Here is a 26,869-nt window from a genome sequence, read left to right on the forward strand (position 1 = left end):
TAGCAATGAAATTAATTCAGAGATGGCATTTTTGTTTAGATTACAGGAACACTTGTATGTGCGCTTAAAGGCATATACAGGGAATAAGCAAAGTACAAGGAGACAAATAGAAGATCACAAACCAGAGCTGCTTTGTCTTAACTTCCAACTTACTTTTTCCAATACCATCCCTGTGCATAAAAATACACACATTTACCAAAGTACAACTTGTACATCCATCTGCTTACCTTTTCAGAGGTTTTCTTGCTGTCAGGAGATCAGGAGCTTTGGGTTTGTTGTCTTTCACTCAGATACAAAACAGGCATGCCAGTAAATGCACTGTCCCTTTGTTCTAGGTCTGGTCACTGGGTGGGGGACGAGATCATGTTCTGGATGCCATCTCTCAGTGTGAACAGCTAGTGAAGGAGCAGGGCACACATGAACGCAATGCGCCCTGGCGGCTCTACTTCCGGAAGGAAATCTTCACCCCCTGGCACAATTCACAGGAGGATCCTGTCAGCACTGATCTCATTTACCATCAAGTCATTCGCGGCATCCGCTTTGGAGAATACCGTTGTGAGAAGGTGGGTGTCCTTATTCATACTCCTAAAGAGACAAAACTATATTAACATTTCCCACATTAAAAAGCAGGAAGATGAATGAAGTTTCTAGTGGCTGTGAACAACCTTTCCGTTCTTAATCATAGAATCATGGAATCATTTAGGTTGGAAAAGACCTTCAAGATCATTGAACCATGCCCACTAAACCATGTCCTGAAGTGCCTTGTCTACGTGCTTTTTGAATACCTCCAGGGATGGTGACTCCACCACTTCCCGGGGCAGCCTGTTCCAATGCCTGACAACCCTCTCAGTAAAGAAATTTTTCCTAATATTCAACCTAATCCTGCCCTGCCACAACTTGAGGCCATTTCCTCTTGTCCTATCTCCAGCCAGCTGACAGAAGAAACCAACCCCCACCTCACTGCAACCCCCCTTCAGGCAGTTGTAGAGAGCGATAAGGTCTCCCCTCAGCCTCCTTTCCTCCAGACTAAACAACCCCAGTTCCCTCAGCCGCTCCTCATAAGACTTGACTCCAGGCCCCTCAACAACATGGCTGCCCTTCTCTGGACACGGTCCAGCACCTCAATGTCTTTCCTGTAGTGAGGGGCCCAAAACTGAACACAGTATTTGAGGTGTGGCCTCACCAGTGCCAAGTACAGGGGGACAATCACCTTCCTGCTCCTTCTGGTCACACTATTTCTGATGCAGGCTAGGATGCTGTTGGCCGCCTTGGCCACCTGGGCACACTGCTGGCTCATATTCAGCTGGCTGTCAACCAGCACCCCCAGGTCTTTTTCTGCCGGGCAGCTTTCCAGCCACTCTTCCCCAAGCCTGTAGCGCTGCATGGGGTTGCTGTGACCAAAGTGCAGGACCTGGCACTTGGCCTTGTTGAACATTATACAATCGGCCTCGGCCCATCCATCCAGCCTGTCCAGATCCCTCTGTAGAGACTTCCTACCCTTGAGCAGATCAATGCTCCTGCCCAACTTGGTGTCATCTGCAAACTTCCTGAGGGTGCACTCAATCCCCTCAACTAGATGACTGATAAAGATATTACACAGAACTGGCCCCAGTACTGAGCCCTGGGGAACACCACTTGTGACCTGCCACCAAATGGATTTAAATCCATTCACCACAACCCTCTGGGCTCGTTCATCCAGCCAGTTTTTTACCCAGCTAAGAGTACACTTGTCTAAGCCATGAGCCGCCAGCTTCTCAAGGAGTGTGCCATGAGAGACAGCATCAAAGGCCTTACTGAAGTCCAGGTAGATAACATCCACAGCCTTTCCCTCATCCACTAGGTGGGTCACCTGGTCATAGAAGGAGATCAGGTTGGTCAAGCAGGACCTGCCTTTCGTGAGCCCATGCTAGCTGGGCCTGATCCCCTGGTTGTCCTGCATATGCCATGTGAGCGCACTCAAAATGAACTGCTCCATAATCTTCACCGGTACCAAGGTCAAGCTGACAGGCCTGTAGTTCCCTGGATCCTCCCTCTGACCCTTCTTGTAAATGGAAGTCACACTGGCAAGCCTCCAGTTGTCTGGGACCTCCCCTGTTGACCAGGATTGCTGATAAATGATGTAGAGTGGCTTGGCAACCTCCTTTGCCAGCTCCCTCAGTACTTTTGGATGGATCCTGTCTCGTCCCATAGATCTGTGAGTGTCCAGACGGTGTAGTAGGTCACTATTTCCTCCTGGATTAAGGCAGGTATATTCTGCTCTTCATCCTTGCCTTCCAGATCGGGGGGCAGAGTACCCTGAGGATAACTGGTCTCTCTATTAAAGGCTGAGGCAAAGAAGGCATTATGTAGCTCAGCCTTTTCCTCATCTCTGATGGCAATGTTCCCTTCTGTATCCATTAAAGGATAGATATTCTCCTCGGCTCTCTTTTTATTGTTAACATATTTGTAAAAACATTTTTGTTGTCTCTTACAATAGTGTAGATGGAGTTCTAGCTGAGATTTTGCCTTTCTAATTTCCTCTCTGCATGACCTTACAAGATCCCTGTACTCTTCCTGAGTTTTCTGCCCTTTAATGACCAATTCCTGTTCAGGTGATTGTACCAGCTGTCACTCTGCCACCTGTAATTAATACATTTTTTTTTCCCTGCAACTTTCAGTTCATGTGGCAATTGGAGGCATGTCCAAAGGGGCAATTTGGGTCCTTTTAAAATATCTTTGCTAATAATGTCTTTGATGCTATGATTGTGTGAAGTTAATTTCTCCTTATGCTGTATGACTGTCAAGAGTTATCCAGACAAAAATGGAGAAAACCCTATTCCTAAACTGGCTTCAAGGTTAAACAAGGCTATCTGGACTCTGTGACATATTTCTAGGCCTCTTTTAATGGATTAATTGTTTCAGGAGGAGGATTTGGTGGAGATAGGTGCAAAATATTGTTACATCCAGTTTGGAGATTCCATCCACAATGAACTTGTGCAGAAGGTGCTCCATGACTGTATCCCAGTGAAACAGCTGAAGTCCAAGCCCCTGGAAAAGTGGGTGAGCCTTATAACCTATGCACATGCTAAGGTAAGAGGTTTGTTTGGCACTGCTGGGTAACCACTCTCAAGCACCAGCTTCTGCTTCTTTCACCATTTCCATTTATGAATAGTCTGTTGGGGGAAGAAGGAAAAACATCTCAGTTTGTATATCCTAAATAGTTAATTAGGCCTGGGGGAGTGGGGCCTTTCCACTCACTCTTCCATGTAGGACTCAACAGGGGCAGGGGGCAGAATGAAAAAAGTATATTTAAATCTCTGAATAGGGTATCTTTTAAGGCTTTTTATCTCCCATCTGACAACTGAGTCAGGATGGGTATGAGATGGAATATTGGTTTTGATCTGGAAATGGATTACCTGAATTATTTCCCTGGCACCCAAAGTGTGTTAGATTCTGAACAGATCAGTCAGTGGGAATTTGAGGGAAATTTGGAAGCCACATGCCTGTGGGCATCCTCAGCTGCATGTGGCTTGGGCCCCTGGAGGCTGTTTCTGATTTGACTTTCTCCAGTTACCCTTGACACCAGTGACAGCAGAGGACAGCAGGGAATCTCTGGGATCAGGCCTGCTCTTTATTGTCTGCAGATCACTCAAACCAGATTTTACTGAGAAAACCTTGCATATCTTTTTATACTGCAGGCTCCATACACGCAGGATCGTCTGTCCCGTCAGACTGTGAAGGAACAACTTGTAGATTTTGCTCGCTTTCAGTGGCCTTTGCTTTTTTCCCGATTCTTTGAAGTCACTAAGTTTTCAGGTAATCTCTGGAGCCTGGGAGTAGAGGACAGATATAAGATCAATAGAGAAGGACTTGTACAGCATTGATAAGTTTTTTCTGCATTTTCAGGTCCCAGCTTGCCCAAGAACCACTTTATTGTTGCCGTAAATTGGAAAGGTATCTGCTTCTTGGATGAGTCAGAAAAGCGGCTCCTGGAGCTGACCTTCCCAGAGATAACTGGCATCCACACCAACAGGTGACTGCCCCAGAAAGACAAGATCTGAGGAAGGCATCTCTGCCCATACTCAGAAAGGGTTTTCCATGTAGCAGGGAGGTGTACTTTCTCTGCCGTCCCCCTAGGTGATTTGATCTGAGCCTGGAAATGTGGTTTAGTCTAGGTCTGGGAAACAGAAGGGGACAAGTTGTGAGCAGCCTGTAAAGGAAATACTGAAATGGATGAATCTTCCCAGCTGATGGAAGGAAAGATGATTGTGTCCAGTCAGAAAGGTATAAGGAAGCACAGACATGCATCAAGACAAGAATGGCCCAAATAACTAAGATAGTTAAGCCATCGTCTATTATGCATGCTAGGAGTTCGTATACTTCTCAGGTGTGATGGACCTGAACAGGATAACTGAGGGAAGAGGGTAACCATTGGCTTGCTCAGGGCACATATCCTTGCATCAGATCACTCAGAGAATAGGGTCTTACATACACAAAAGTACCTCTGTGAGGACTGTCACAGATTTAATTAGTTGCTCAGTTACTCCAAAAGAAGGGTGTTCTTTTGTCTATAATGAAGTACTTCTGTACAAAACATGGTGGAATCCAGAGTGAACCTGAAACACTTCAGTCCTTCACACCTACCAGCTCATGAGAAGGCAAATTTATAACTACCAACACTCACTGTAAGGGAGTTGTCTGCAAGGAGGTGTAGGTGCCTTGGATGTGATTGCAGATGGGTCTGTAATTTTTTCAGATGCTCTGGTAACAATCTGTTCAATAATACATAGGGCAGTGAAGTCATTTGGACAGAGCTGCACTCTGATCACACTTCGTGGCGAGGAGTTTGTCCTGACATCTGTAAACAGTGTTGTCATTGCTGAACTGGTTGTCATGTTCCTAGAAGGACTGAAGAAGAGATCACGATTTGCTGTGGCAATGCATGAGAAAAAATCCCAAGGTAAGTCTTATAACTTTTCTACAGGCTAGGGAAGAAATCTTGAGAGAATCCACAGCACTCGTTTGAAAGAGCTCAAAGAGAAGAGGGAGAACTTGAGCAAGAGTCCCTTTGCTCCACGAGGGATGCATAGTGATCAGCACAGCAATACAGAGCATAAGGCAATGTGATTCAATACTTTGCATACAAATTAACTTTCCTTCCTCCTACTACTTCTTTGCATATTTTATTTAGACAGTACAGTGTCCAATAACTCAGCCTTCTTGTAGTAGGAAGTTGGATCTGGGCTCCCTGGAAATACTTTCCAGAAAAATTTCACAGAGGTGGTAAACTGGAATTTTCTGTGGAATATAGTTGGCTGGAACAGAGGAGAGGGGATTAAATTGTAAACATTAACTTCACCTACTTACAACTACTTTCTTTCCATACTTTGCTGCCAGTTCTAGACACAAAGTCAGCATCCATTTGGAACAAATGGATTTTTGCCATTGCCCTCAGTGGATCAAAATCAGCCTGTCAGAGGAAATTTAAGTGATTTCTCTGAAGTGTTACTGGATAATTAGTCATATTTACACAAATCACTTTCTATTGCTAATTGAATTCAGGCCTTCAAAACACAATTCCCTTGTCTTTCATGTTGCAATCCTTTTGCATTTTCCTGGGCTGTCAAGCCTGAACAGTACTCCCTTATTCTGTTTTCTAGAAGATCCTGCCATCCTGTCCTTCAAGAAGGGAGACTTGCTAATCTTCACCGAAGACAAAAGGCTGGATGCAAACTCTGGCTGGACCTGTGCCCAGAATGAAAGGACAGGCAAAACAGGGAATGTATTTTTGGAAGAGATCTACGCCATTCCTTCTCTCACAAAACCCTCTAGTCAAGTGCTGGTAAGAAAAGCTGAGCACTGTCTTTGAAGAGACTGGAAGATAAATTATAATAACAGTGTTAAATATGATTAAATTCATAACTGGAAGTTAGTTGTTCCTCCAAAGTCAGACAAGTTCTATATCTCCCATTGAAGCAAAGCATTTCATTTTGTCCTGTCTGAAAACAAAATTAAACCTAGTCCAAACTCTAAGGAGAAGACTGCAGTTGCACAAAAGCAATGACTTCCAAAAAAATGGTCCATTCACCATTAGGGATTTCAGTGCCTGGAATTGGTAGCAATTAATGGAAATGGGTGTGCAGTTGAATTTTCCTGTATTCATATTGGGCTTGACTGGGCTCAAGGGAAGCTCTAAGTGCAGCAGGTTACTTTAAAAGAGTATGCTCTTTGAGGGAGTCAGGGTTTCCCATTGATCACTCTGCTAACAATTTTGTCTCCAGTTTTGGAGATTCACTATATTAGATACTGGGCTAACAAGTAAAAAGCTGAAAAAGTGGGGGAAAACCACACTAGTGATAAGCAGGTGCATTTTTAACAAGTGTTGTGCTTTGGATAATCACATACATTTTGATGGCCACCACTGTTGGGACTATGCAAATTACTTCCTTGAGTCAACTATTCCCAAGTCTTTCTTGAGTCTCTGAAGATGCTGCTTAGGGGACAGAAGGTCTCCTGCAGCACAGAGTACTCAGAGTACATCTGCACATACATGCTGAGTAACACCTAACAATCTGTGCAAAGACCTGTGTCCATGTGACATCTCTATGAGGCTGTGTCATTCCAGAGCTTGCTGATGATGTCTCCAGACCAGAGGAGGACAGCTTCACAGAACTCCTACGTGGATGAACCTGATGAGGAGGATCTCAAAGTGAAGCCTTACACCCTGGAGGAGTTCTCCTATGAACACTTCAGGTGAAGCTCTCTGTGTAGTGTGCACCCTAGGAAAGTTCTTGTTGATCTTCAGTGATCCTTAAAGCCTAGGACGTAACAGCATCTCCCATTTCTGATTGGGTTTCTTTTCTTTGTTCCCTGTAATTAAGTGTGACTTTGGACGTGCAGAGATTCCGGCACATGGCCTACTTGTATCTTTTGTCTGCAGAAATGCAAAGGGAAGGGTAGAAGAACCCCAGCTGGACTTATTTCTTTCCAGGAGGCCCTATTCTTAGTTCTCACCTCTTCTTCAGCACTTACCAGCTAGTGAGCATACATAACATTTCAGGCCTTGGCGAGTAGGTGAAAAATTAGTCTTCTAAATCCTCTCTTCTTTTTGCAAGCCTTCTCCTTTCTGGATCTATAAGAAACTACATTTTCCTGTTTTTGTTGACCTGCATAATCAAACAAGATAGGAGATCACTGTCTTGGGAAAGAACATGCCTAGAGATAAGTCTTTGTGATAATGACCTCCTATGTTCATAGCAATACTGATTCAGTAATTTTGTTTTGTCTGCACTTGTCTTCATTCAGGACTCCTGAGAAGGAATCCATCAGCAAAGCTGTTCTCCAGAAATCCCGTGGGCGCAGTCAACTGTGGGCACACTCTAAGGAGCCCTTGAAACAGCCCTTGCTGAAGAGAGCATGCACAGACCCTGATCTTCGGGATTTAGCCTGCCAGGCCTTCATTGATATCCTTTGACTCTTCTCTTTGGGACCTGAGAACACTCAGGGGAAGGAAGAGCTAGCTACCTCCACTAAACTTGCCTCCATTGAGATAATACCGCATCCACATTATAGGGGATATGTTTACATCAAGGTGGGGTATCAACTTTGTTTCCCTTGTCTACAGAGGAAAGGTTCCTGTTCCCTCCAAATGCTCCACAACTCCTGATGGCTCACTGAACTCAGAATGTGGCTTTAGGAGTGGGTGAGATTTACTGCATATGCTCAGAGCAAGCAGCTAATACGCTACAAATCACAGCCAAGCAGTGACCGCTGCACATGGAAAGGGGTAGAGGACGGGTGGGGAATATGTTCCAGACTGTCCTCCCAGTATTTGCTACTTAGACATCAACAGAGTCATTAACATGTTAGGATCCAGGCTCGACTTCCCATTTACCTTCCAAAATTGGCCTGCTTTTGTCCTTAACAGCACATTCACCCATCATGAAATTCATGGGAGACTATCCCTCAAAACAGACACACTCCTCTGTGGAAATCACTGACCAGATATTTGTAGCAGCTATCCAGGAGGAGGTCCTGCGGGATGAGATTTACTGTCAGATTATGAAGCAACTGACTGAGAACAGAAATAGGTACTTAGCCGGGTGCACACACCCTGCTTCTGCAGACCCAGGGCTCAAGTACAGCTGGTGATCAGGAACCCCTGCTACACTTGTGATGGGGTGGGGGCAGAGGGGAAGGATGCCCAAATGTTGGAGTGACACCTTCCCTTCCCCCTTTTTCCAGGCAGTGCTGTGGGGCTTACCTTTACAGAGCACTCAGGACCACTGACTGGCAGTGAGAGGCCACAGGGCAGGACTATTACTTGTCTCCCTTGAGCTGCTGCTTTGCTCCCATCAGCATTCAATGCTCATGTCTGTGCAGTATTGTGCGAGGCAAGCAAGGTGTTACTGAAGCCCTCTTACTCCCAAGGCAGTCTGTGGAGAAAATATGGCACTGCATAGGATTCTTGCATGCTTTCAGTCGCTGCTCTGCCCTCCATTTGTTTTAGGTTTCCCAATGACAATATTTCCCTCCTATAAGCACATAGTTCACACCAGATCTTTTACCACCAGTGAATACCTTTGAGTAGTTATATTAATTAGGTTACACAACTGCCTTGCAGAATAGGTTGGTTACACAGGTCCCTGCCCATGCATAAGTCTCCAAAACAGGCTGGTGTTTTCTTCCCCACTCATAAAATGGTAATTTGACCTACTTCCAGGGGAACTGAATTGCAAAAAGAAGCTTAAAATAATACTAATTATTAACAAAATGGTTTGTCTGTTTCTAGCTGCATTGTGTCACTGCAAAAGTTAGAGAAGGAGCTTCTATTTGCTTATTTTCTTTCTTACTGTTCCACAAATATTAAACTTAGTGGAACCTTTACCATGCATGTAACTATTAAATAGTAAATTTCCTTGTGTGCAGTAAATCTTACAGGCTATTTAATGCATAGTCTGTAACCATGGTGCCAGTGCCATGTCTGATGTACTCTACCAATTTAGTCCCATGGGTCATTCACTGTTTTGAGAGGGATCACTAGTGTGGAAAAAACAATGCTTGAAAGGTGGCTATTTCCATATATTTCCATTAGAACAGCCAGAGCAACAAATCGTTCATCCTTCCCAGGCTACTGTGCTGTGGACCATGTCCCACTCTCACATAGACATGAACACCACTGATCTATAGAGTATAAATGGGATGAAAATAGTGTGTCTTCCTCTGCAAAATTAGAAAAGTAAATGGGAATAAAGAAGTTTGTTCTGCTCCTGGTGTTGAAGGTAGAATGACTGACCACCTCCTGGCTGCAGAACCTTTCTTCCTGGTGAGGGTGAGATGCCAGAAGAACTTCAACTAGCAGATTTCACAGGTCCAGAGGCTGAAAGAACTGGCTTTCTGCCTGAAAATTGTATAAACTTCATCTGGAGTGTTTTAGAACTGTAACTACCTCATTACACAATGGCATCCACATGCTCATGTTTCAGAGCAGGACCATGTGTAAGGGAAAGTCGATTGCATGCAAAGTGCTTGTGCAAGCTGGCTAGCACAGAGGGCAGGTGAATACAAACACCTGATAAAGCACAATCCAAATACATGTGAGCTTGAACAGCAAATTGACAGTGGCTTTCCAAGAGGGTGGCACCAGGATCACTGCTGCCAAGATGACTGTTAAACTGGAGCTTGTATTTATTCATGAGATTTGCAACTGTCATGAATATTCATCAACCAGGATTTAGCATTGTCCTCACTTACAGGCTGTAGTTGTTGCACAGAAAACGGCTGCCAGATCCTGTGTGAAGTCTCTGTTGATTTGCAGCTCTCTGCTGAATGGCACAACATACCATATGTATGAGCGTATGAGTGTGTTTCTCTTCTCTGTAGCTGGTGTGTGGTCAAACAAAGAATTTTATGTGGCTATAGCAGAACCGTTTGCTTTGTGTTCACAGGTACAGTGTGACCAAGGGCTGGCAGCTCCTTTGGCTCTGCACTGGCCTGTTCCCACCCAGCAAGTCACTGCTGAAACATGCCCAGAAGTTCATGGAGACACGTCAGAAAGAAACACTGGCCCTGGAGTGCAGTCGGAGGATTCAGACAGTGATGAGGTAAATGATACAGCATATAGCCAGCTCAAAAATCATGAATCAGGCACCAAAAAGCTCACAGGCTAAAAAGTTGAGGCTCTTACTTTCCTTTCCCTCTTCACATCCCTTTTTTTTTTTAAAGTGATAATTATTTTTAACTCCCTTCCAGACTTTGAACCACTAAGAGAGGTCTGTGTCACAGTTTCACGTTTTTCTTTCATAGAGTTAGCAACATTTTTAAAAGTTCAACATCATACATAATCACTTGACTCCCAGAGCTGGGTATTTCAAACATCCTAAAGGGCATGCAGCTTGAAATGAAATCCTGCATTGTCATTGATGAGGACCTGACCTTTCTTTCCTTTGGTGAGGCAGCATGTCCTTGTCCCCCTTATGTGTGCCTGAGGATCAGTCTTGAGTTTGCTGAATGTCGGTAGCACAGAGCTGCAAATGTGCAGCTAAAAATACTAGGTTTTACTCATAGTGGGGTGGCACCACTGAAGTCACTGACATTTGCAGAGTGCTAACGTGGCTCTGTTGGTTTTCTGACGGTGACGCAAGGCAGATCCATGCTGGGAAGAGAGGATCAACACAATCGATTCCTCTTCTTTGAAGAAACCCAAATGAGCAAAGCCCTGACACTTACATGGCTGCTCAAAGCAAGGCACTTCTCAGACTGCTAGGCATTACCCCAGTCCTGGTGAGGGTTGAAGCAATAAGGCCTCCAAACCACAGTGCTTCCTGACCTTCTGAATGACTTGTTGGTATAATGAACATGACACAACCAGAGAGAGTAGAAGGGCTACCAGAATTTCAGGAAGGATCAACTGAACTGTAGGGGGAAGGTTTCCCTAGATTCTGCCAGGCACTGGAATCACCCAGCTTGTTGGTCTGAGAACACAGTGCTTTGGCATCAAGGTTAATGCCAGCCTTCTCCCTTTTGATCCTGCTGTGAGTTACCACCTGCCTGCCACAGATCTCTTCAGGAAAGAAGCTGCCTAATGATTTCTCCCTCCAGTTCCTCCATCCTCCCCCTTCTCTTAGGCTGGGCCCTGCATTTGGTCTATGAGCTCTGTGGGTCAGGCTCAAGGGGAATGCTAACACAGTGGCTGTCCCCCTTGCAGTGGATGGGTTTTGGCACTGCTGGGAAATGTCACTGCACATTGAACTCGCCTTTGAAGTGCCTGAAAAATGCATGATGAGGAATGCTATTCATTGGTTTTTTCTATGGAGAAGACTGAAAATTTCCTGCCTCCCTATATCATGTGCTATTCATGCTCTAAGCCCTGTTGAGCTGTACAGAGCTTCTTTAGAGTGGGGAAACACAGAGGGAAAAGCAGAATGGGCTGTTTGGGAGAAGAATTCTATCTGCTAAACTGCCTCAGATCTGGAGCCTGGGGGATAGGAAGAGGAACAAAGACAAATGTTGTTTTCTAAGAGTATTTCTTTTCCTAAGATTGAACCCGCATCTCTTCTAAATAGAATAGAATAGAATAGAATATTTCAGTTGGAAGGGACCTACAATGATCATCCAGCCCAACTTCTCCCTGTTAAGTAACCTACTCTCTTTGGAAAGGGGAGAGCAGGCAGCTCAAAGGACTGACCTACAATATGTGGAGTAGAAGCCAGCTGAGCCCTTGAGTACAATTTTTCCTCCATAAACAGCTTTAGAGCTTCATCCCCAGACTCCTGGCCAGGGAACCAGTGAGCACCCTGATGGGTGTTAAGCAGATCTTGCCTTGGCAATGAATTCTGAGCTGAGGCTGCAAGGAGAGATGGCCCTGTGCCTCCAGCCAAGCTGCTGTGTTTCCTTGGTCTCCTATGGCCTCCCTTTACAGCAAGTCCAGGAATAGATGACTGAATTGGGTAGGTCCACACTCCTTACAGTGCCTGCACAGTACCAAAGCACATGCTGTTCAACTTGGTTACAGTCAGGGTTTTTTTTTCTCCAAATGTAACTGCCACTTTATTTAATAGAAAAAAATTAGTTTTCAAAGCCATACAACTAAAGCTGGATGCCAGAGTAAGCTCTCTTCCTGAGAGATTGGCCCAGTGTGAGAGAGGAGTTTGGCCCATAAGCTGTGGTGTACAACATCTCTAAACAGCCTGCTCTGTGCCACCGAGGGCAGGAAAATACCAGCCCCAGAAGGTAATGTGCTAGATTTGTCCTCATTTTAACTGTATCAAGGTTTTTGCATGACTCAGACTTCAGGGCCAGTTCCTTTGCTTTAAAAGACAGCTCTGCTCTGAGGTATAATTTCAAAGAACTGGGATTGTACAGCTTAAGCACCTCTTAAGTCAGTGATTAAATGTCAGCTCTTATATAAAATGTAATGCTTCTAGTGGCCTTCCAAACTTTTCTGGTACTTGGCTCCTGAGCTGTAACTCATTTTGTGTCTGAATGCATATCTTTTTGCTGATGCAAGAATTAAATAAAATGTATGTCTCCTTGTAGCCACTATCTTCACTCTTCAATAACAGTAAGGAAAAATGGTGCTGAATACATAGAAGAGGTAATGGTACTGGCTAGGAAGGTGCCTTATTCCTGCAACCTCCTTGCAGAGTAGAACAGACTTTTAATATACAGGCTAATAAGACCCTCAGTTTCTTGCTTTTATTACACTGAATTTGCACTGAGGTGAAGGTCCATTGGAGCCCACTCCATCACACATTTTGGATGGAGTCTGTTGTTCAGACAGAATACTGTTGTTCAACTCCTCAAAGATTAAACATGCAGCACTGATCTCTCTTATGATGGTGGTGGCATTTTCCAGGAGTGGCTCCAGGAAGTGGGCACCTCATCCTGTGGAGGTTGAGGCCATCTTACAGAACAACACTAAGATCTCACACAAGATTTGCTTCCCCAATGAAACAGAACAGGTGAGAACTTGTTTTCCCAGCCTTGACCATTTTCCCAGCCATGATGTGTTCATGCAGGAGCACATTTCATGACATTCAGTGTTCTAATTTCTTCCTGTCCTCTGTGTAACAAGAGTCTTGTTATCTCATAGACATTTGATGTGGGAACAAACACCAAAATCCGGATTCTGTGTCAGAACATAGCTTCCAAATTACAGCTGAGCTCCTGGGAAGGTTTCAGCCTCTTTGTGAAGATTGCAGACAAGGTAACTCTTCTTGACTATGGCAGGGTAGCCAGACTCCCCGCTCCTCTCTTACTTATTTACCAGGCCACTTAAACAACCATATATGAAGCCAAGCAACAGAGTAGGTCATTACTGCTTCTGTCTTACTGAGGGGATACAACCTAGGCTCAAACTTTTAGCACCTGAAAATTATTTTGAGTCTCTTGAAGGGGGCTGGATGGAGATGCAGAGTTTCTATCAGTCTGCTGGTTAAAAGCAGAGGAGACAACCGCTTTCTTGCAGCTGCTGGGATGGTAGCAAATTCCATGTTGCATACTGCTGGATTCAGCCCTTTTCCACTCAGGCTTTGCCCAGGAGATGTGCTGCACATGTACAGTACCCTTTACTATTAGGGACAGGAGTGGCTGACCAGCACCAGTGGCTGACCTTGCCTTGCCTGAGCTGAAGCTTGGGTTGGCTGCCTTTCTGAGGGGTCCTTTATCTCTGGAGCTGTGATCAAGGCAAAAGCAGCACTGATTCCAAGCACGGGGAGTGTCTGATGTGCTGCATTCCTGAAAAGAGGAACCCAGTATGTGCCAGTATTTTACAAAGAGGAGATGGCTAAGAATAAGGTAGGCATCTTTAGCTTGATGTCAATAAGCAGGCTGGAAAGAAAAAAGGAACAGAAGATGCAATAAAAATCCCTATATGAAATGTACATAATTTGAGCCTTCCTTCTCCTATTTCTCTACTTCTTTCCCCTTGCCTCTGTTTTTCCTGCCATAATTGTGCTCTGTCACTGTAGACAGGGAAAGAAAATTCAGCCTTATACTTAGGTATGTTGGCACAGGCAGTGTTTTATTTGATCCACTCCCTCCTTTCTCCCCTTCATTGCTTGGCCTCTTTTTCAGGTGATCAGTCAGAATGAAGCAGACTACTTCTTTGACTCACTAAGGCAGGTGACAGACTGGAACAGGAGGAACAAACCAGGGAAAGATGGTAAGGAGAAAGCCAGCATGACGAAACTGCATGAGACACTGTGTTGAACTGGGAAAGCAGCAAATTTATCCAGTAGGATTTACTCCATCTTGGGAAGCATGTGGCAGAGCATTATATCATTTTTGTTTGTACATACACAGTTACTGCCTGCACCAGCAGTAAGATCAGTGACCTGATGCAGCCAAGCACTGGCTATCAGAAACACCAGAATATCTTTGTGGGGGGATCTCTCCAGAAATTTTAATTGGTACCCAGGATTTTTTGACCTGTTGCATCCAAAACACACAGCTCCATGCACACAAGTTAGATAGGTTCATCGTCTTTACAGTCCAAGTCTCATGCATTGCCAGATCAGGTATGAGCCAACACATGTAAATAGGTTCTTTACACAGTGTCACTCCCATTCCTTGGGTTGTTAGAAAATTGTTGTCTAGTTTATTACCTGATGATACCAAAGCACAAGTTGTATTGCCAGGGGAACACGTTAGAATAAAACAATATAACTCTTGACACCAATTCTTTGCACTTCACCCCATGTATAACAAACATTTTGAAATCTACATCAAACTCAAACTCCACTCAAATTTCATATTCATTTATCCTGATCTTAGCTTATTTCAAGACACCTGATGTTCAGCTTCCCGAAGCACTATCTACATATCTAAGACTTTCTAACTTCTCTCTTCTCCTCACAGCTGATAGAGCTGCTAGCAGCTCTGAAAATCACAGCATAGAGATGTGGGTGCACTAAATCACAATTCATTTCTGTTAACACAGCCGTCAGGGAATGTACCTGCCTAAGTATAATAGAATTCAGGTGTGCTGCACATTGGCAGGCAGCTGTCATGAGCAGCAGGAAATAATAACCACTCATACTGCAGGCATCCTCAACTTCTTCCTCCATCTCTGAAGAACCTGCACCTTAGATCACTGCATGATCAGTGTCCAGGAACTGACAACTAATCACTTTCTCAGTCATCTAAAATGGCCTTTTGTACTTTTTTGTTACTAATTTTGTTTGTTACTATTAAAACCAGAATTACATTTCTGATGAAACTCACAAGCCATTTAAAAGCTGCAGAACTGTACAGTGATACAGAGAATACTAACAAGATGTTGTTTTCTTAGGGGCTGCTATGTCTGTGGCTTATGAGGTTTACTTCATGAGAAAGCTATGGCTGAATGTAACTCCTGGGAAGGACCTGAAAGCTGATTCTATTTTTCATTACCACCAGGTAACCAGCTCCCTAAAGCATAAACATAATGGCAGGCAATGTTATCCAAGAAATACTCCTGAGAAAGTCTACCTGCTAGAGTGTTACCATCTCCCTCTCCAAGGCCTGCATTATAGAGCCTCCAGAGGAATACGAATACCTCTGGAGGGCACAGCTTAGCCTCAGGAGCAGATTCATTTCTCACGGTTCACACCTTAGCTATACTGCTTATGTTAGGAGCACAGTTCCCTTACCTAATTGTTCCCTGGAGGTGCTTGTCTTGCTCCATAATTGTATGGAGAATAATAGAATGGTTGGGGTTGGAAAGGACCTTTAAGAATCATCCAGACAACCTCCAGAAGGAGTCAGAAGTTCTTGGGATGTTCTTGGACTGCGTTTGGCATGACTCACATCCTGACCTCACAGATTTAGAATGCATAAGTCAGTGTTTGCTTCAGCCCATTCTGTGTGGATTCAAAACTGGTCTCTTCCAGGAGTTGCCAAAGTACCTCAGAGGCTACCACAAATGTTCCAAGGATGAAGCTGTCCAGCTGGCAGGGCTGATTTATAAAGTGCGCTTCAACAATGACCGCACACAGCTGGCAACCATCCCCAAAATCCTGAAGGAGCTGGTGCCAGACAATCTGCTCCGAGCAATCTCATCAGATGAATGGAAGAAGGTAAGAACATCAGCTTTCATTACTCATACTACTGCCACAGAGCTTTATGAGTAAAGATATTGAGCCATGCTACCTTTTTGATCTGATAAGTCTTTGAAAGCACTATGGAGGGACACTATTGGATGTTGCTGTTTTCTTCTTACAACCCAGATTTTGTATCCTCTCTACCAAAGCTCTGAAAGATATCTGCAGCCCTGGACAATTGATTTGAGATGTGCATCTTTCTTGGAGATACTAATCTATTTTCAGTGCCCAGAAGAAGAGTTAGAGACAGGAAATTCAGTGATGGGTCTGGAGATTTGAGGACAAAACTTGTCTATTTGCTACTATTGTAGCAAACCAGAAAATTAAGATGTGTCCTAAATATTTCATAATTTGGCCAGCAAATCAGTTGCTTTGTACCATGTGCATGCTACTCACAGCAAAAGGCTCTTTTATCCACCAAAAGGCAAGAAAGTTTTACCAGGTACTTATCACTTACTCCACTGAGGAAGACACAGGACACTATTTCAAATACAGAGGGAAAATTCACCCTACGTGATTCAGCAGAAAATGTGATACATGTCTGTGGGTGTTGAACATGGGCCTTCTGAATTTTGTTTCACCTCATATTGCCCCTCTGCCCTGAAATCCATTCCCTTGGGCTCCTGGACTTCCTTCACCCAACTCATTAGTAACGAACACTGGGGAGGTTCTGCCTCCACCTTGCCCCATGGCATGGTAGGCTATTTGCATTTTTACAGTATTCTGTTGCTGAGGGCAAAAGACTGATCTTGGTGATGATCTGATGCTGTCTTTGGTGCTAATGCTGGACATTGGAAACCTGCCTGTAGCCAACTGAATAGGCTTTATATCCTTTTCTAAACAGAGCATTACTGCAGCATATAGTAAACACGAAGGAAAAACTGTGGATGAGGCCAAGATTGCCTTCTTGAAAATGATACACCGGTGGCCAACATTTGGATCAGCCTTCTTTGAGGTGAAGGTATGTTTAAAGGACTGTATGAATGGCTTTGGTAGTAGACCAGCACTGGGGGATATGGACCGACTATAATTCCGTATCTGTGTAAGTAAGAATACATTATAAAGCTGAATTCCCATCATCTACTGAGGAAAACTCAGCTCCATGAAAGTAGGGAGACAGGTTCTTTATCCATTCTGAACTATGTTGCCTGTTATATACTGGCTATGTTGTTGTTCCAGCTGTAATACCTAATATTACAATTATGTAGTAGATGGAAGGCTTTCAGTTATGTAGATACTTAATTGTCCTGCCTTTGTTCTCCACAACAAAATGCTACCAAATCTTGTATCTCTGGGGACTCTTCCCTCAGAACAAAACTGTACTAATCTTCTCATTCTGCAGCGAATACCTCCAGGAATCGTTTCCCACTTGCTACCTTTAATTTCTTCTCACTAGGCTATTAACTGGTTTACAACCAACCATCGATCCTATTATTAGGTAGCCTAGGAAATAACAGACCTGATTCTGCTTTTATGTAGCAGCTGCTCAAGTCATCAATACATGGCCAAAAAAGTAATCCTTAGCAATAGTTACATAATATTGAAGAGCTTTAAGTTTCAGTGTTTATTTGGTAAAGAGAACAAGCAGCACTGGACACTGTTAAAGGTCACTATGCACCTGATATGGGTCATTTCTTTATTTTCTCCTTATCTTGCTCTGTTACTCATTTATAGCAAACCTCGGAGCCAAATTTCCCAGAGATTGTGCTGATTGCAATCAACAAACAAGGAGTCTCACTGATACATCAGAAGACAAAGGTAACTTTTAAGGTTCCTTCTCAAGCGTCTATCTAAGGAAGGATTTAATTGACTGTGCTAATTTAGGGACAGCAACAGGACCTTCTCCCTGAATGGTAGGAGAGGATAGAGTCCCTCTATAAATTTTCTGTGTGAAACCAAAGAAAATGTTCAAAGAAAAGCCTCAAATTGCTTCACTGCAGTTTCTACACTGGAAAGGAAACAGTGTAGAGCATCTCTGAAAAAAGAAGTGGTAATCATGATGGACCTGGGCAAAGTGATAAGATTAGGCAGATGGATGGACAGTGCACTAGGGAACCTGCTTCAGAAAAATGCTTTGCAGGAAACCCAAGCTGTCTAAAAGATCAAGTCAAATGACAGTGTTTACCAGCTCTCTAACCCAAATAGACTGCTCTTACCATAAGAAGAAAACAAATATCCAGCCAGTTTTAGATTATTGTAAATATAGTTGCAGTGTGCTAAGGCAAAGATCAACATATAATGAAAGGAAGTCTCATTAGAGTGATTAAGACTCACCTGCTTGGTGAAAATACAATATATCACCAGTCTGGATGCAAGACCTACCTTGATTCACTGTGTTTATAAATGAAGTGGGGAAGAAAAAGAATTCTCTGGCTCTACAGGTTCTCTTACATAACAGTCTGATTTCATTTGAGAAAGGTTCTATAGTTCAGTTTGTTTTCCCCTTACAGGATATTTTAACAGTCTACCCCTTCAATAAAATCTCCAATTGGAGCAGTGGGAGCACATACTTTCACATGACAATAGGGAACCTGGTACGAGGAAGCCGGATCTTATGCGAAACATCTCTGGTAAGAAGTTTTGTCAACTTATGCACAAAAACCTCTTAATTTTTCCTTTACATCCAGAATTGCTACAAAACAATGGTGCCAAAACAGATGTTAAAACCAGTGCAGGTACAAAAAGCATCACTGCTATGTCAAGAAAATCACAGTTCAGAACTGGTTCAGTGCTATATAATGCCATCTGATGCAATGACGTAAGGTGGACACAAGGAAAAACAGTAATTTCCCAAATTCTTCCCAGACATCAATATTCTATCTATCTGAGACATTAAGAAAAGACTGCACTTACCCACAAAACTACACTAGAGGCTTTTTGTCTTGCATGATTTGATCCATCTATGCAGTAACTCCATCCTTGTAAGATTTTACACTTTTCAACGAGCGGTACCACCTTTTTAAGAATTGGTTTCAGATTGTCCACAGACTCAGACAAGCATCACTGTGTTGATATTTAAAGGTAAATTTGTAAAGATAACATAAAAACATTTAAGGGCTAATTTTGCTCACAGAAAACCTTGGATTCCTACGTACAAGATGTCAATCTATAGAATGAATGACAAGGACATAGTAGAGCTATGCTCTGTGAAGTTTTGTAAATCTATGAAGGGGAGACCAAACGGAGGAATAGATGAATAATTATCAAAACAGTGACAGCTGTTGGAAGAGGAGATGTCCATGCAGGCAAGGACCTAAGAAGAAGATAAAACAGGGAGGAAAATATAGTTATTTTTGCTTCTGGAGTTCTTTGAGAGACTTAAGGCTTTTTTCTTTTTTGACAGGGTTACAAAATGGATGACCTGTTAACATCCTATGTACGCCTGCTAATGAATGCTGTAAACAAGCAGAAGAACCTCCCAGCCTGAGAGCAGAAATAGAACCCATGACCTCTACCTGTGCCAAACTACCTGTAATTTCATCTCCCAGAAGAAATGCCTTTTAAAAAATACTAATCTTGATGATCAGTCTTCTGATCACACACTGAATGAACTGTGTTGCTGAAATATTACCACAAGAGAAGTTCAAGTGAGCGTGTGCTTTCAAATATCTGTAACACTTCTCTGTCTTAGATGTAGTATAAGAATTCCATTCAGATTTTGGATTTAGAGAAAGTCTAGCTGGATTTTAATGTAATATGGGGACAGAGGAACCTAATATGAGAGTCTCTTCTGATACTCTAACTCTTCTCTGTTCTTAAAGAGAAGACACATTAAGAGCCGTCTTCCTTTTGGAAAGGAAATGTCCCCTTGTATATGCTCTTACCAAATGCATAAACTCATTGAGTCTTTGCAAACAAAGGTAATGTTATTTTTTTCCTCCTATTGGAAATTCTAGGAGTGGAGAAATGCCCTTTAGTAGTAGGATAACTGGACACCTTGAAAGGTGAGATGCTGGGTTTCATCCTTTTATCACTAGGTTATGTGCTGCAAGTTACAGTAGACTATGACAGCCAGTTACTGTCAGAATATAATTGTCATTCCTGTGTGCTGCTAAATTAGCAGGCTGTCCACTGGTTTACCATTGCCTTGGTTAAATTAAATAGTGTTCTTTCTTCCACATTTTATAATGCACTTGGAAACTAACCACTGCTTTCTACTATGCAGTTTCTAATAAGCATAAACAAACTCTGAAATGAGTCCGGATTTTGGGTCCATTACTTTTACTCAGTTGCTCCTATTTCAAGTTATAGATGTGCTATTCAGTGCAAATCAGAATTGAAGAGCTCAGTGTAACAGACGTGTGTTGAAAAGAGACTTTTCTGCTCTATAAAAATGTTCTCTGCTTGGAGTTATGCAGACATTTGTTCATGAGACAAAAAGAATAGCTTTAATTTCTCCTGATCATTTCCATTTCCTGTTTAGCAGGCACTTTGAGTGGTAAAATTTGATTCAGCACTTGTTCATCCCTCAGACCTTTGTAAACACACAACTTTGGTCCTATGGGAAGCAGGGTGTGCTCAGAGTGCGTAAAGAATATATGCACTGGGGTGGTAGTAAGCTTAGGTGCTTACCCCATCAGAGAGCAAGTAGTCCTTCCTCAATGACGACCCCTCCCTTGCTCACAGTGAAACACGGACATGTCTTAAAGCATTCACACCAAGTTCCTTGAGACACAATCTGGCAGTGCTGGAAAAGCAGCTCTGCTAGATCTCTCAAATTTGCCAATGTATGCACAATGGTTCTCTTGTTCCCTCAGATGTGTGTTTGTGAAATTCAAACACTAATGGGAATTTTGTACATGGGTGGCAGGGAAGACCCCCACTCTCTTTGTGCATCTAAATGAGTGCCACACTTGTCAGAATAGTTGATCCTTTTGCATGCAATTAGATATTCCTGCTGCAATGTCCATTGCTGGCAATGGAAACATTTGAGACATGACTTTGAGTTGTTTTGTCATCTTATGTCTGATCTAACTGGCTATAAGCGAGAAGCATTCAATACTTCACCTGTACAAAAAGAAATTTTGCAGTCAAACTGTATTGTTTCTGGTTTTTAAATAAACACTGCAGAAAATCAACCACACTGTCTTTTTTAACAGGAAAATTGAATATTCACTCTAGATCCATGTAACCTAAACCTACCAAACATCCACTGCAGTGTGTAAATGATCACAACATCCCATCTACTTGTCATATTCGCAACACAATTTCACAATTTGTACAGCACAGCCTCTAAAAGGATGATACCCCTTTCTGCACATCCTTATCAACCAACATAGCACCATGGAAGTAGTACAGGTCCAAAGTGTGAATTCGTCATTACACTGCAGCAGATTTGGGCAATCCCCAGAGTTCCTCAGAGTGCATAATGCTCTCTGGCTCAGCACTGCAAATGTTTGGTTTTGGTTTTTTTTACTGTACAACATACAACCTTTTTACATTTGTTTTTTCTGCGAAGATTTAAAACGTATTACAGTTAACTTTATTACAGAAACATTAAAAAGTACAGTATTACAACATTTCAATCCATGATCACATGTTTTGGTTAGCACAAGCAATCTGTGATAAAATGAGAGCTCCACATGGTGCAGAATCCACACTGCTCATCAAGGCCTGAACCAAGGCAAGTAGCTGCTAATTCTTTTACTCAGTCTATACCATCCTCAGCACTTAATAGTGCTTTACAGACTAGTACAACCATGTTTATTACATGTTTGCCTTCAATCTATTGCTTCACCATCCAACCACTTTTTAAAAAAGTGTCAGTCACATCATCTAATACAAAACATGCATCATCTAGAAACTCTCGTACAGAAGGTTGAACAATATTTGCCTACATTGCACAGACTGCTGTAAAAATAAAGACCAGGATGCAAACCCTAGAGAGGAGATTAGGTTGCTATAAAGATTGCAAGTGATTAACATACCCTTTGAATACAAACAAGCTTCACATACTGTGGTTTCTAAAAGCAAAACCATTTTCAAGTGTACTCAGTGAATATTAGTGATTTTAAATCAGTACATATAAATATAAATGTAAACTATAAATGTATATAATGACACAACAGCTTTTAGTAAGCGTAGACTTCTGAGCCAAGTTCAACCTTGATATAAATCTATACTCTCCAGTGGTGTAATACTTAGGATTAATTTGGCCAGCATGTCTATTTACAGCAATGGAAAAAAGCATGCAGCTTATTTCTGACTGAGACCTTGACTTTATTTAAGAAAAAAACCAAAACCCAACCTGTGAGCCTATCAACACACTAAGGAGAATTCATAAGTCTGCATTATATTCTACTTAGTTTTTAAAAAGTGGACTCAAAGAAGTAGAGGAAGATGCATTTATTTAAACTATTTATAGTTCTTTCTCCTACTCCTTCAATTCCACTGTTCCACAGAAGGTATATCAGTATTATTCATATAATACTGCTGTAACTCTGCACATTGCAGGCTATGGGCAGCAGGAGTATAAGAAAAATAATTGTGAAAAATAGTAATTTAAGAGATACTAAGAAAACATCACCCTCTGCTAATATAGAGTTCAGAGAGTATGATGATCCCCCTCCCCCTCCCAGTTTTGGGAAATGTTCTGAAGATAAGGACATAATCCAAATCCTAGAGAACTGAACAGCTTATCAGAGAGAATGATATCAATTGTCCTTTGAACACTGAAGTTTACTAGGTCTACTAAATTTGTAACATAAGACAAAGTAAGAGCACACACTAAATCTCTACTTGCAGTACAAAAGTAATTCCATTCACCTCTACATACACGCATTTTCCATTGCTGAACTTGAGAGTGGCCACTGAAAGAATATTACCTACTGCCTGCTAGTTACAGTCTTTCCATATTTACTAGTAGCTATGCAGCTGTGTGTTCCTCCACCATCTTCTCAGGAGGCTGCAGATACACAGCTACTCAGATTTAGTATTAGATCTGGCCTGTGACTAAGATTATAGGAACAGACCTGAATGCTTTATGCTGAGAAGAATCTGCATAACATACTGAACTGCACCTAGATGAGTACTTCTTGTGTTTTATGCTGTGAAAAAAATTCCACAGAATAGGCTTACAAGACCGGTCTTTGCAGTGGCCACATACTGCTGCACCAAAAGACATGCTGCTCTTTGTGCCCTCAACTGAAAGACCCTTTAAAGGCTGGTGAGAGAACAGTGCCTAGCCACGTGTCCTCCTAAAGCAGTGACAAAAGCAGCTACTATTACTGTAATCTACAGTGCATATTGGTCAGAAGATGGAAGAGTTCTACTGTTAAAATTAGGCCTATCCCCTCATCAATGCTACAGTGCATGCAGTATATCCCAGTTAAAAGTTTAGGGTAACTTACAGCAACAAAAAGCAAAGCAGCTTGAAGAAAACTGAATTAGCAAAGCCAGTAAGTATCTAAGAGATGGTCTCGCATGTGGGATTCTTATCTGCACTCACTTAACCAGGATTTCCCACCACTTCTGTAATATCACTGGTGCAGTTTCATGGGTACTAGCTACAGCAATCATTGATACCAATGATTCAGCTATTATCTTGCTTAGATCTATTCTGAGCAGAGTGTGAGTGATGGTAGTGAGGACAATTTTAAGGCAGGTTATTGCCCCAATCCAGTTGCTGCTCACATATACGAGAAGTGAGAAAGCTTTAACTTCTTGCTAGCTAATTCACCTGGGGCTGCAGGGTGGTGTCTAGGCCCAACTGCTGTGTTCATTTGACCTACTAAACTAGCCACTTTTTGGAAGATTTAAATCATGCAAGGAACAGCAGTCCTGCAGTGCCTTTCATCCTGTCTACCTCGCAAAAGAACAGGCACGGTATCCAACTATTCGTGGAAAGGGATTTTCAGGCTGCTCAGCTTAGTTCAGCACAAGAAACTATGGGGGACACCTCCAGAGGTCTCAGAAGCTCACCATGATTATACAACACACAGGTGGACTCAGGAACAGCAGTGCTGATGGCTCACCCCTAAAGAAATATGAAGAATGTTCAAAACCAGTAAATTCCTTGGGTTGCACTAGCAGAGACAGTAGGACCAGTGAAACTTCACCAGTAATAGGCAAAACTACAGAGCAGAACTGTATGCTTAAGATGTAGAGATTCATGTCTGAGGTCTTCTCTTTAAGTACACTCAAGTCTTAAGAAGAGAGGTGATGGAAAACTCTTATTTGGGTGAAATAGTTCCTGGCTTTTTTTCTGCATAAGACCACATTTGCTACAAACTGTAAATATTAGAAACCCCTTCTTGTAATTGGGCTATCTGGAGTGTGACCAACAAGCATATACTCATCTTTCAAATAAAGTGAGGATGGGGAAACTGAAGGACTTAAATTGGTACCATATTATCAATTTGATTTCATCATGCAAAAGAATCACCAAGACTCCAGCCACATTGCCTCAAGAAACGTCAGCTATGCCAGTGAATAGGTCATGCTTTGTGTTGACCACTAGAAGCTCTAGTACCTATGTAGTAGTAGAGAACAAACTGAGAAAATTATAGTGTCAGTTTCTAACAAAATCTTTCATTTCCCATAGCCACCTCCTCCTTAAGGAGAGCCCAAGTATTCTGAAGAGGGTGACATGGCCTTGACAGTTGAAATCTCCTTAGTATTGAACAGGGAAGCAGGAAAGCAAACTTCTTCAGCTGTCTTAACGTTGGACCTAAGCCAGACAAGCGGGCAGTGCAGATGCCATACATATTGGTTCCTGGGCTTTCCCAGTAAACCTGCAAACCAGAAGGACCTTACAGCATCCATATACGCTCAGTAGGAATCTGGAGAAAGACCAGAACATTTTGCACGTAGCAAAGAGTGACAGCTTTCAGAGTATCTGCCTACATATTAGAAAAATTAAAAATGTCTTCACCTAGGGTAAGAAGAGAAATTTTTATACTTTAACTGAAAAAGATCGAATCACTCATTTCTTCCACCCCTACACTCAACCACTGTTTCCAAATTCCTCAGACTATAGAGGAATGGAGAGAGAACTATAGTTCAATTGAGGAAGGAAAGACTGTGTACAATTCCACAAAGGCAGAATAAGTTGTTATTAGCAAATTAATAACCAGACTGTAAACTGCTCAAGCAGAAATCATATTTCTCTTTCTGCCAGTGTTAATAGACAGTTGCTTGAGAAAAGAGATAGTCAAGATGCAAGCTACATTACCAGAAGCGCAGGAAGGTACTACTTATCTTTGGTTTCACTTGTTCTTAGTAATTGCCTCTGTAATCAACAGCTGCTGTGACCAGCAGCTTGTGCCTGTTAAGAGTGCAGTCAGTATACTGACAGACCTGTTTAAGCAGAGTTTAAATCCAGAGCTTTGGGATGTGCCTTCTTGGATGCCAGCTCTGACAACTTCTTCAGGCGTTTCTTCAGCTCCAGAGGGAATTTCTCATAGCACTTCTTGCATACTGGCTTCATGTCAAACTCCACAAACTTATTCCTTTAACACAAAGAACAGTGGGCTGTTAAAATGGTATTTGCAAGATATATGCTTCACTAAATCAAGTCTCCGTGTATCTATGTAAATGCTGTTGTTTGTGTTCTACTGCATGTGTAAAACAACTCACTTCCTCATCTGGTCATGTAAGTACAGAGACTGGGTTCTTACCAGGGAACTAGGGTCTTCAGTATTGCTAGTTAAATAAGGAGCAATATTTTGCTATATATTTGTATGTAACAGTCTAGAATAATAATGTTGTTATCATAGAATGGAAGTGTCACTTCAAAGGTCCTCTTTGTGATGAATTAAAGCTCCTTCATACACAAGGCCAGTGGGGCCAACCCAGCATGGTAGGATAAGGTTTTGAACCCGAGAAAGGAAAAATGTAGGATTGCTTTGTTTTCTGTACCCTCTTGTACATATTTGAGATAACTAGCATAGGATTTTCTTTCAAAATAATCTATGCAATTGCAAATACTGTCATTGAGGGAAGCATCCAGACTAAGGAGACATGGAGGCTGCAGGTGTTTCAGGACAGGCAGTTACTCGAAGTTTAGAGCCTTCCCTTTGTACTGCTGAATGAGTTCTCCCCTTAGCCAACCTTCTTACAGAATAGGTTAATGAAGCAAAATAAATTAGAGAGGATGCTGAGTCCCAGCTCCCTTTTAGTTCTGAAATCAGTGGAATTAGAAGCACCTGCTCCCACAGAGAAAAGGTATATTGCCCCTCAGAGAGGCACTGGCTCATGGCTCCCCCAAGCTGATACTCTGCCTTGGGGCAAATGTCTCATATGGTCCAAATATAAACACTGACTTACTTCAGAGTCAGCTTGATGTTGCAGGTGGAGCAGGAGAAGCAATTCACACACCAGGCCTTGTTAAGAGCCGATACCACTGCAAAAGCAAAAGCACAAAATAAGAGGAAACCACTGGATTATTTGAATTCAGATTTGTATCCAAATTCAAATTAGGCCAGATGTGAAAAGAAACACTGGTGCCTTGCAACTGTGGGACTGCAACAGCTGCACTAACAAATGGAACAAGGACAGCAACCCAAAACAAGGAGAGAACAAATCTTACCATCTCCCTCTATCACGTGGCTGCAGTTGTAGCAGACGTCTCCAAAGAGCTGCACAGCAAAAGAAATAAGAACAGGAACTCATGTTATTGACTACTCATGCTCCCCAAATTACACAGCTGGTGTGAACATTAAATCCTAACAATCAAAGAATTCCCAGACATTGCAGTAGCCCCCAAATATACCAATTTAAATCTTCTGAATAACTTCTCATACAGTTGCCAAATAGTCTATGTTCCTTCAGATCTCATAGAGTAAATACTACAAAACCTTTTTTGTTGA

General features: G+C 42.4%; 2 protein-coding genes across 8 annotated transcripts in view; one reads left to right on the plus strand and one right to left on the minus strand.

The window, feature by feature from the left end:
* Window positions 1-20,625, plus strand: part of MYO7B (myosin VIIB) — a 58,435-nt gene extending 37,810 nt beyond the window's left edge. For 3 of the 4 annotated variants that reach the window (XM_049801901.1, XM_049801903.1, XM_049801904.1), the window contains 19 exons: window positions 336-563; window positions 2,902-3,069; window positions 3,678-3,795; window positions 3,886-4,012; window positions 4,770-4,939; window positions 5,640-5,821; window positions 6,605-6,732; window positions 7,285-7,442; window positions 7,916-8,069; window positions 9,927-10,082; window positions 12,836-12,941; window positions 13,073-13,186; window positions 14,056-14,143; window positions 15,272-15,378; window positions 15,852-16,037; window positions 16,906-17,022; window positions 17,736-17,819; window positions 18,512-18,631; window positions 19,405-20,624. In XM_049801901.1, the coding sequence (XP_049657858.1) occupies window positions 336-563; window positions 2,902-3,069; window positions 3,678-3,795; window positions 3,886-4,012; window positions 4,770-4,939; window positions 5,640-5,821; window positions 6,605-6,732; window positions 7,285-7,442; window positions 7,916-8,069; window positions 9,927-10,082; window positions 12,836-12,941; window positions 13,073-13,186; window positions 14,056-14,143; window positions 15,272-15,378; window positions 15,852-16,037; window positions 16,906-17,022; window positions 17,736-17,819; window positions 18,512-18,631; window positions 19,405-19,488 (2,595 nt within the window). In that variant the 3' untranslated portion in view covers window positions 19,489-20,624. Of the gene's footprint in view, window positions 1-335; window positions 564-2,901; window positions 3,070-3,677; window positions 3,796-3,885; window positions 4,013-4,769; window positions 4,940-5,639; window positions 5,822-6,604; window positions 6,733-7,284; window positions 7,443-7,915; window positions 8,070-9,926; window positions 10,083-12,835; window positions 12,942-13,072; window positions 13,187-14,055; window positions 14,144-15,271; window positions 15,379-15,851; window positions 16,038-16,905; window positions 17,023-17,735; window positions 17,820-18,511; window positions 18,632-19,404 lie in introns of all 4 variants that reach the window. The other variant, XM_049801902.1, reaches the window with a different exon arrangement.
* LIMS2 (LIM zinc finger domain containing 2) overlaps window positions 543-26,869 on the minus strand; it is a 55,458-nt gene continuing 29,131 nt past the window's right edge. Inside the window, exons 8-11 of one of the 4 annotated variants that reach the window (XM_049801944.1) lie at window positions 26,590-26,638; window positions 26,328-26,403; window positions 25,359-25,510; window positions 543-585 (exon numbers count right to left, since the gene is read on the minus strand). In XM_049801944.1, the coding sequence (XP_049657901.1) occupies window positions 25,363-25,510; window positions 26,328-26,403; window positions 26,590-26,638 (273 nt within the window). In that variant the 3' untranslated portion in view covers window positions 543-585; window positions 25,359-25,362. Of the gene's footprint in view, window positions 586-7,108; window positions 7,146-18,988; window positions 19,315-20,633; window positions 25,511-26,327; window positions 26,404-26,589; window positions 26,639-26,869 lie in introns of those variants that run through there. The other 3 variants (XM_049801945.1, XM_049801943.1, XM_049801942.1) reach the window with 3 other exon arrangements.

Source organism: Accipiter gentilis, chromosome 6 (assembly GCF_929443795.1).
Source record: "Accipiter gentilis chromosome 6, bAccGen1.1, whole genome shotgun sequence".
NCBI classification, from domain to species: Eukaryota; Metazoa; Chordata; class Aves; order Accipitriformes; family Accipitridae; genus Astur; species Astur gentilis.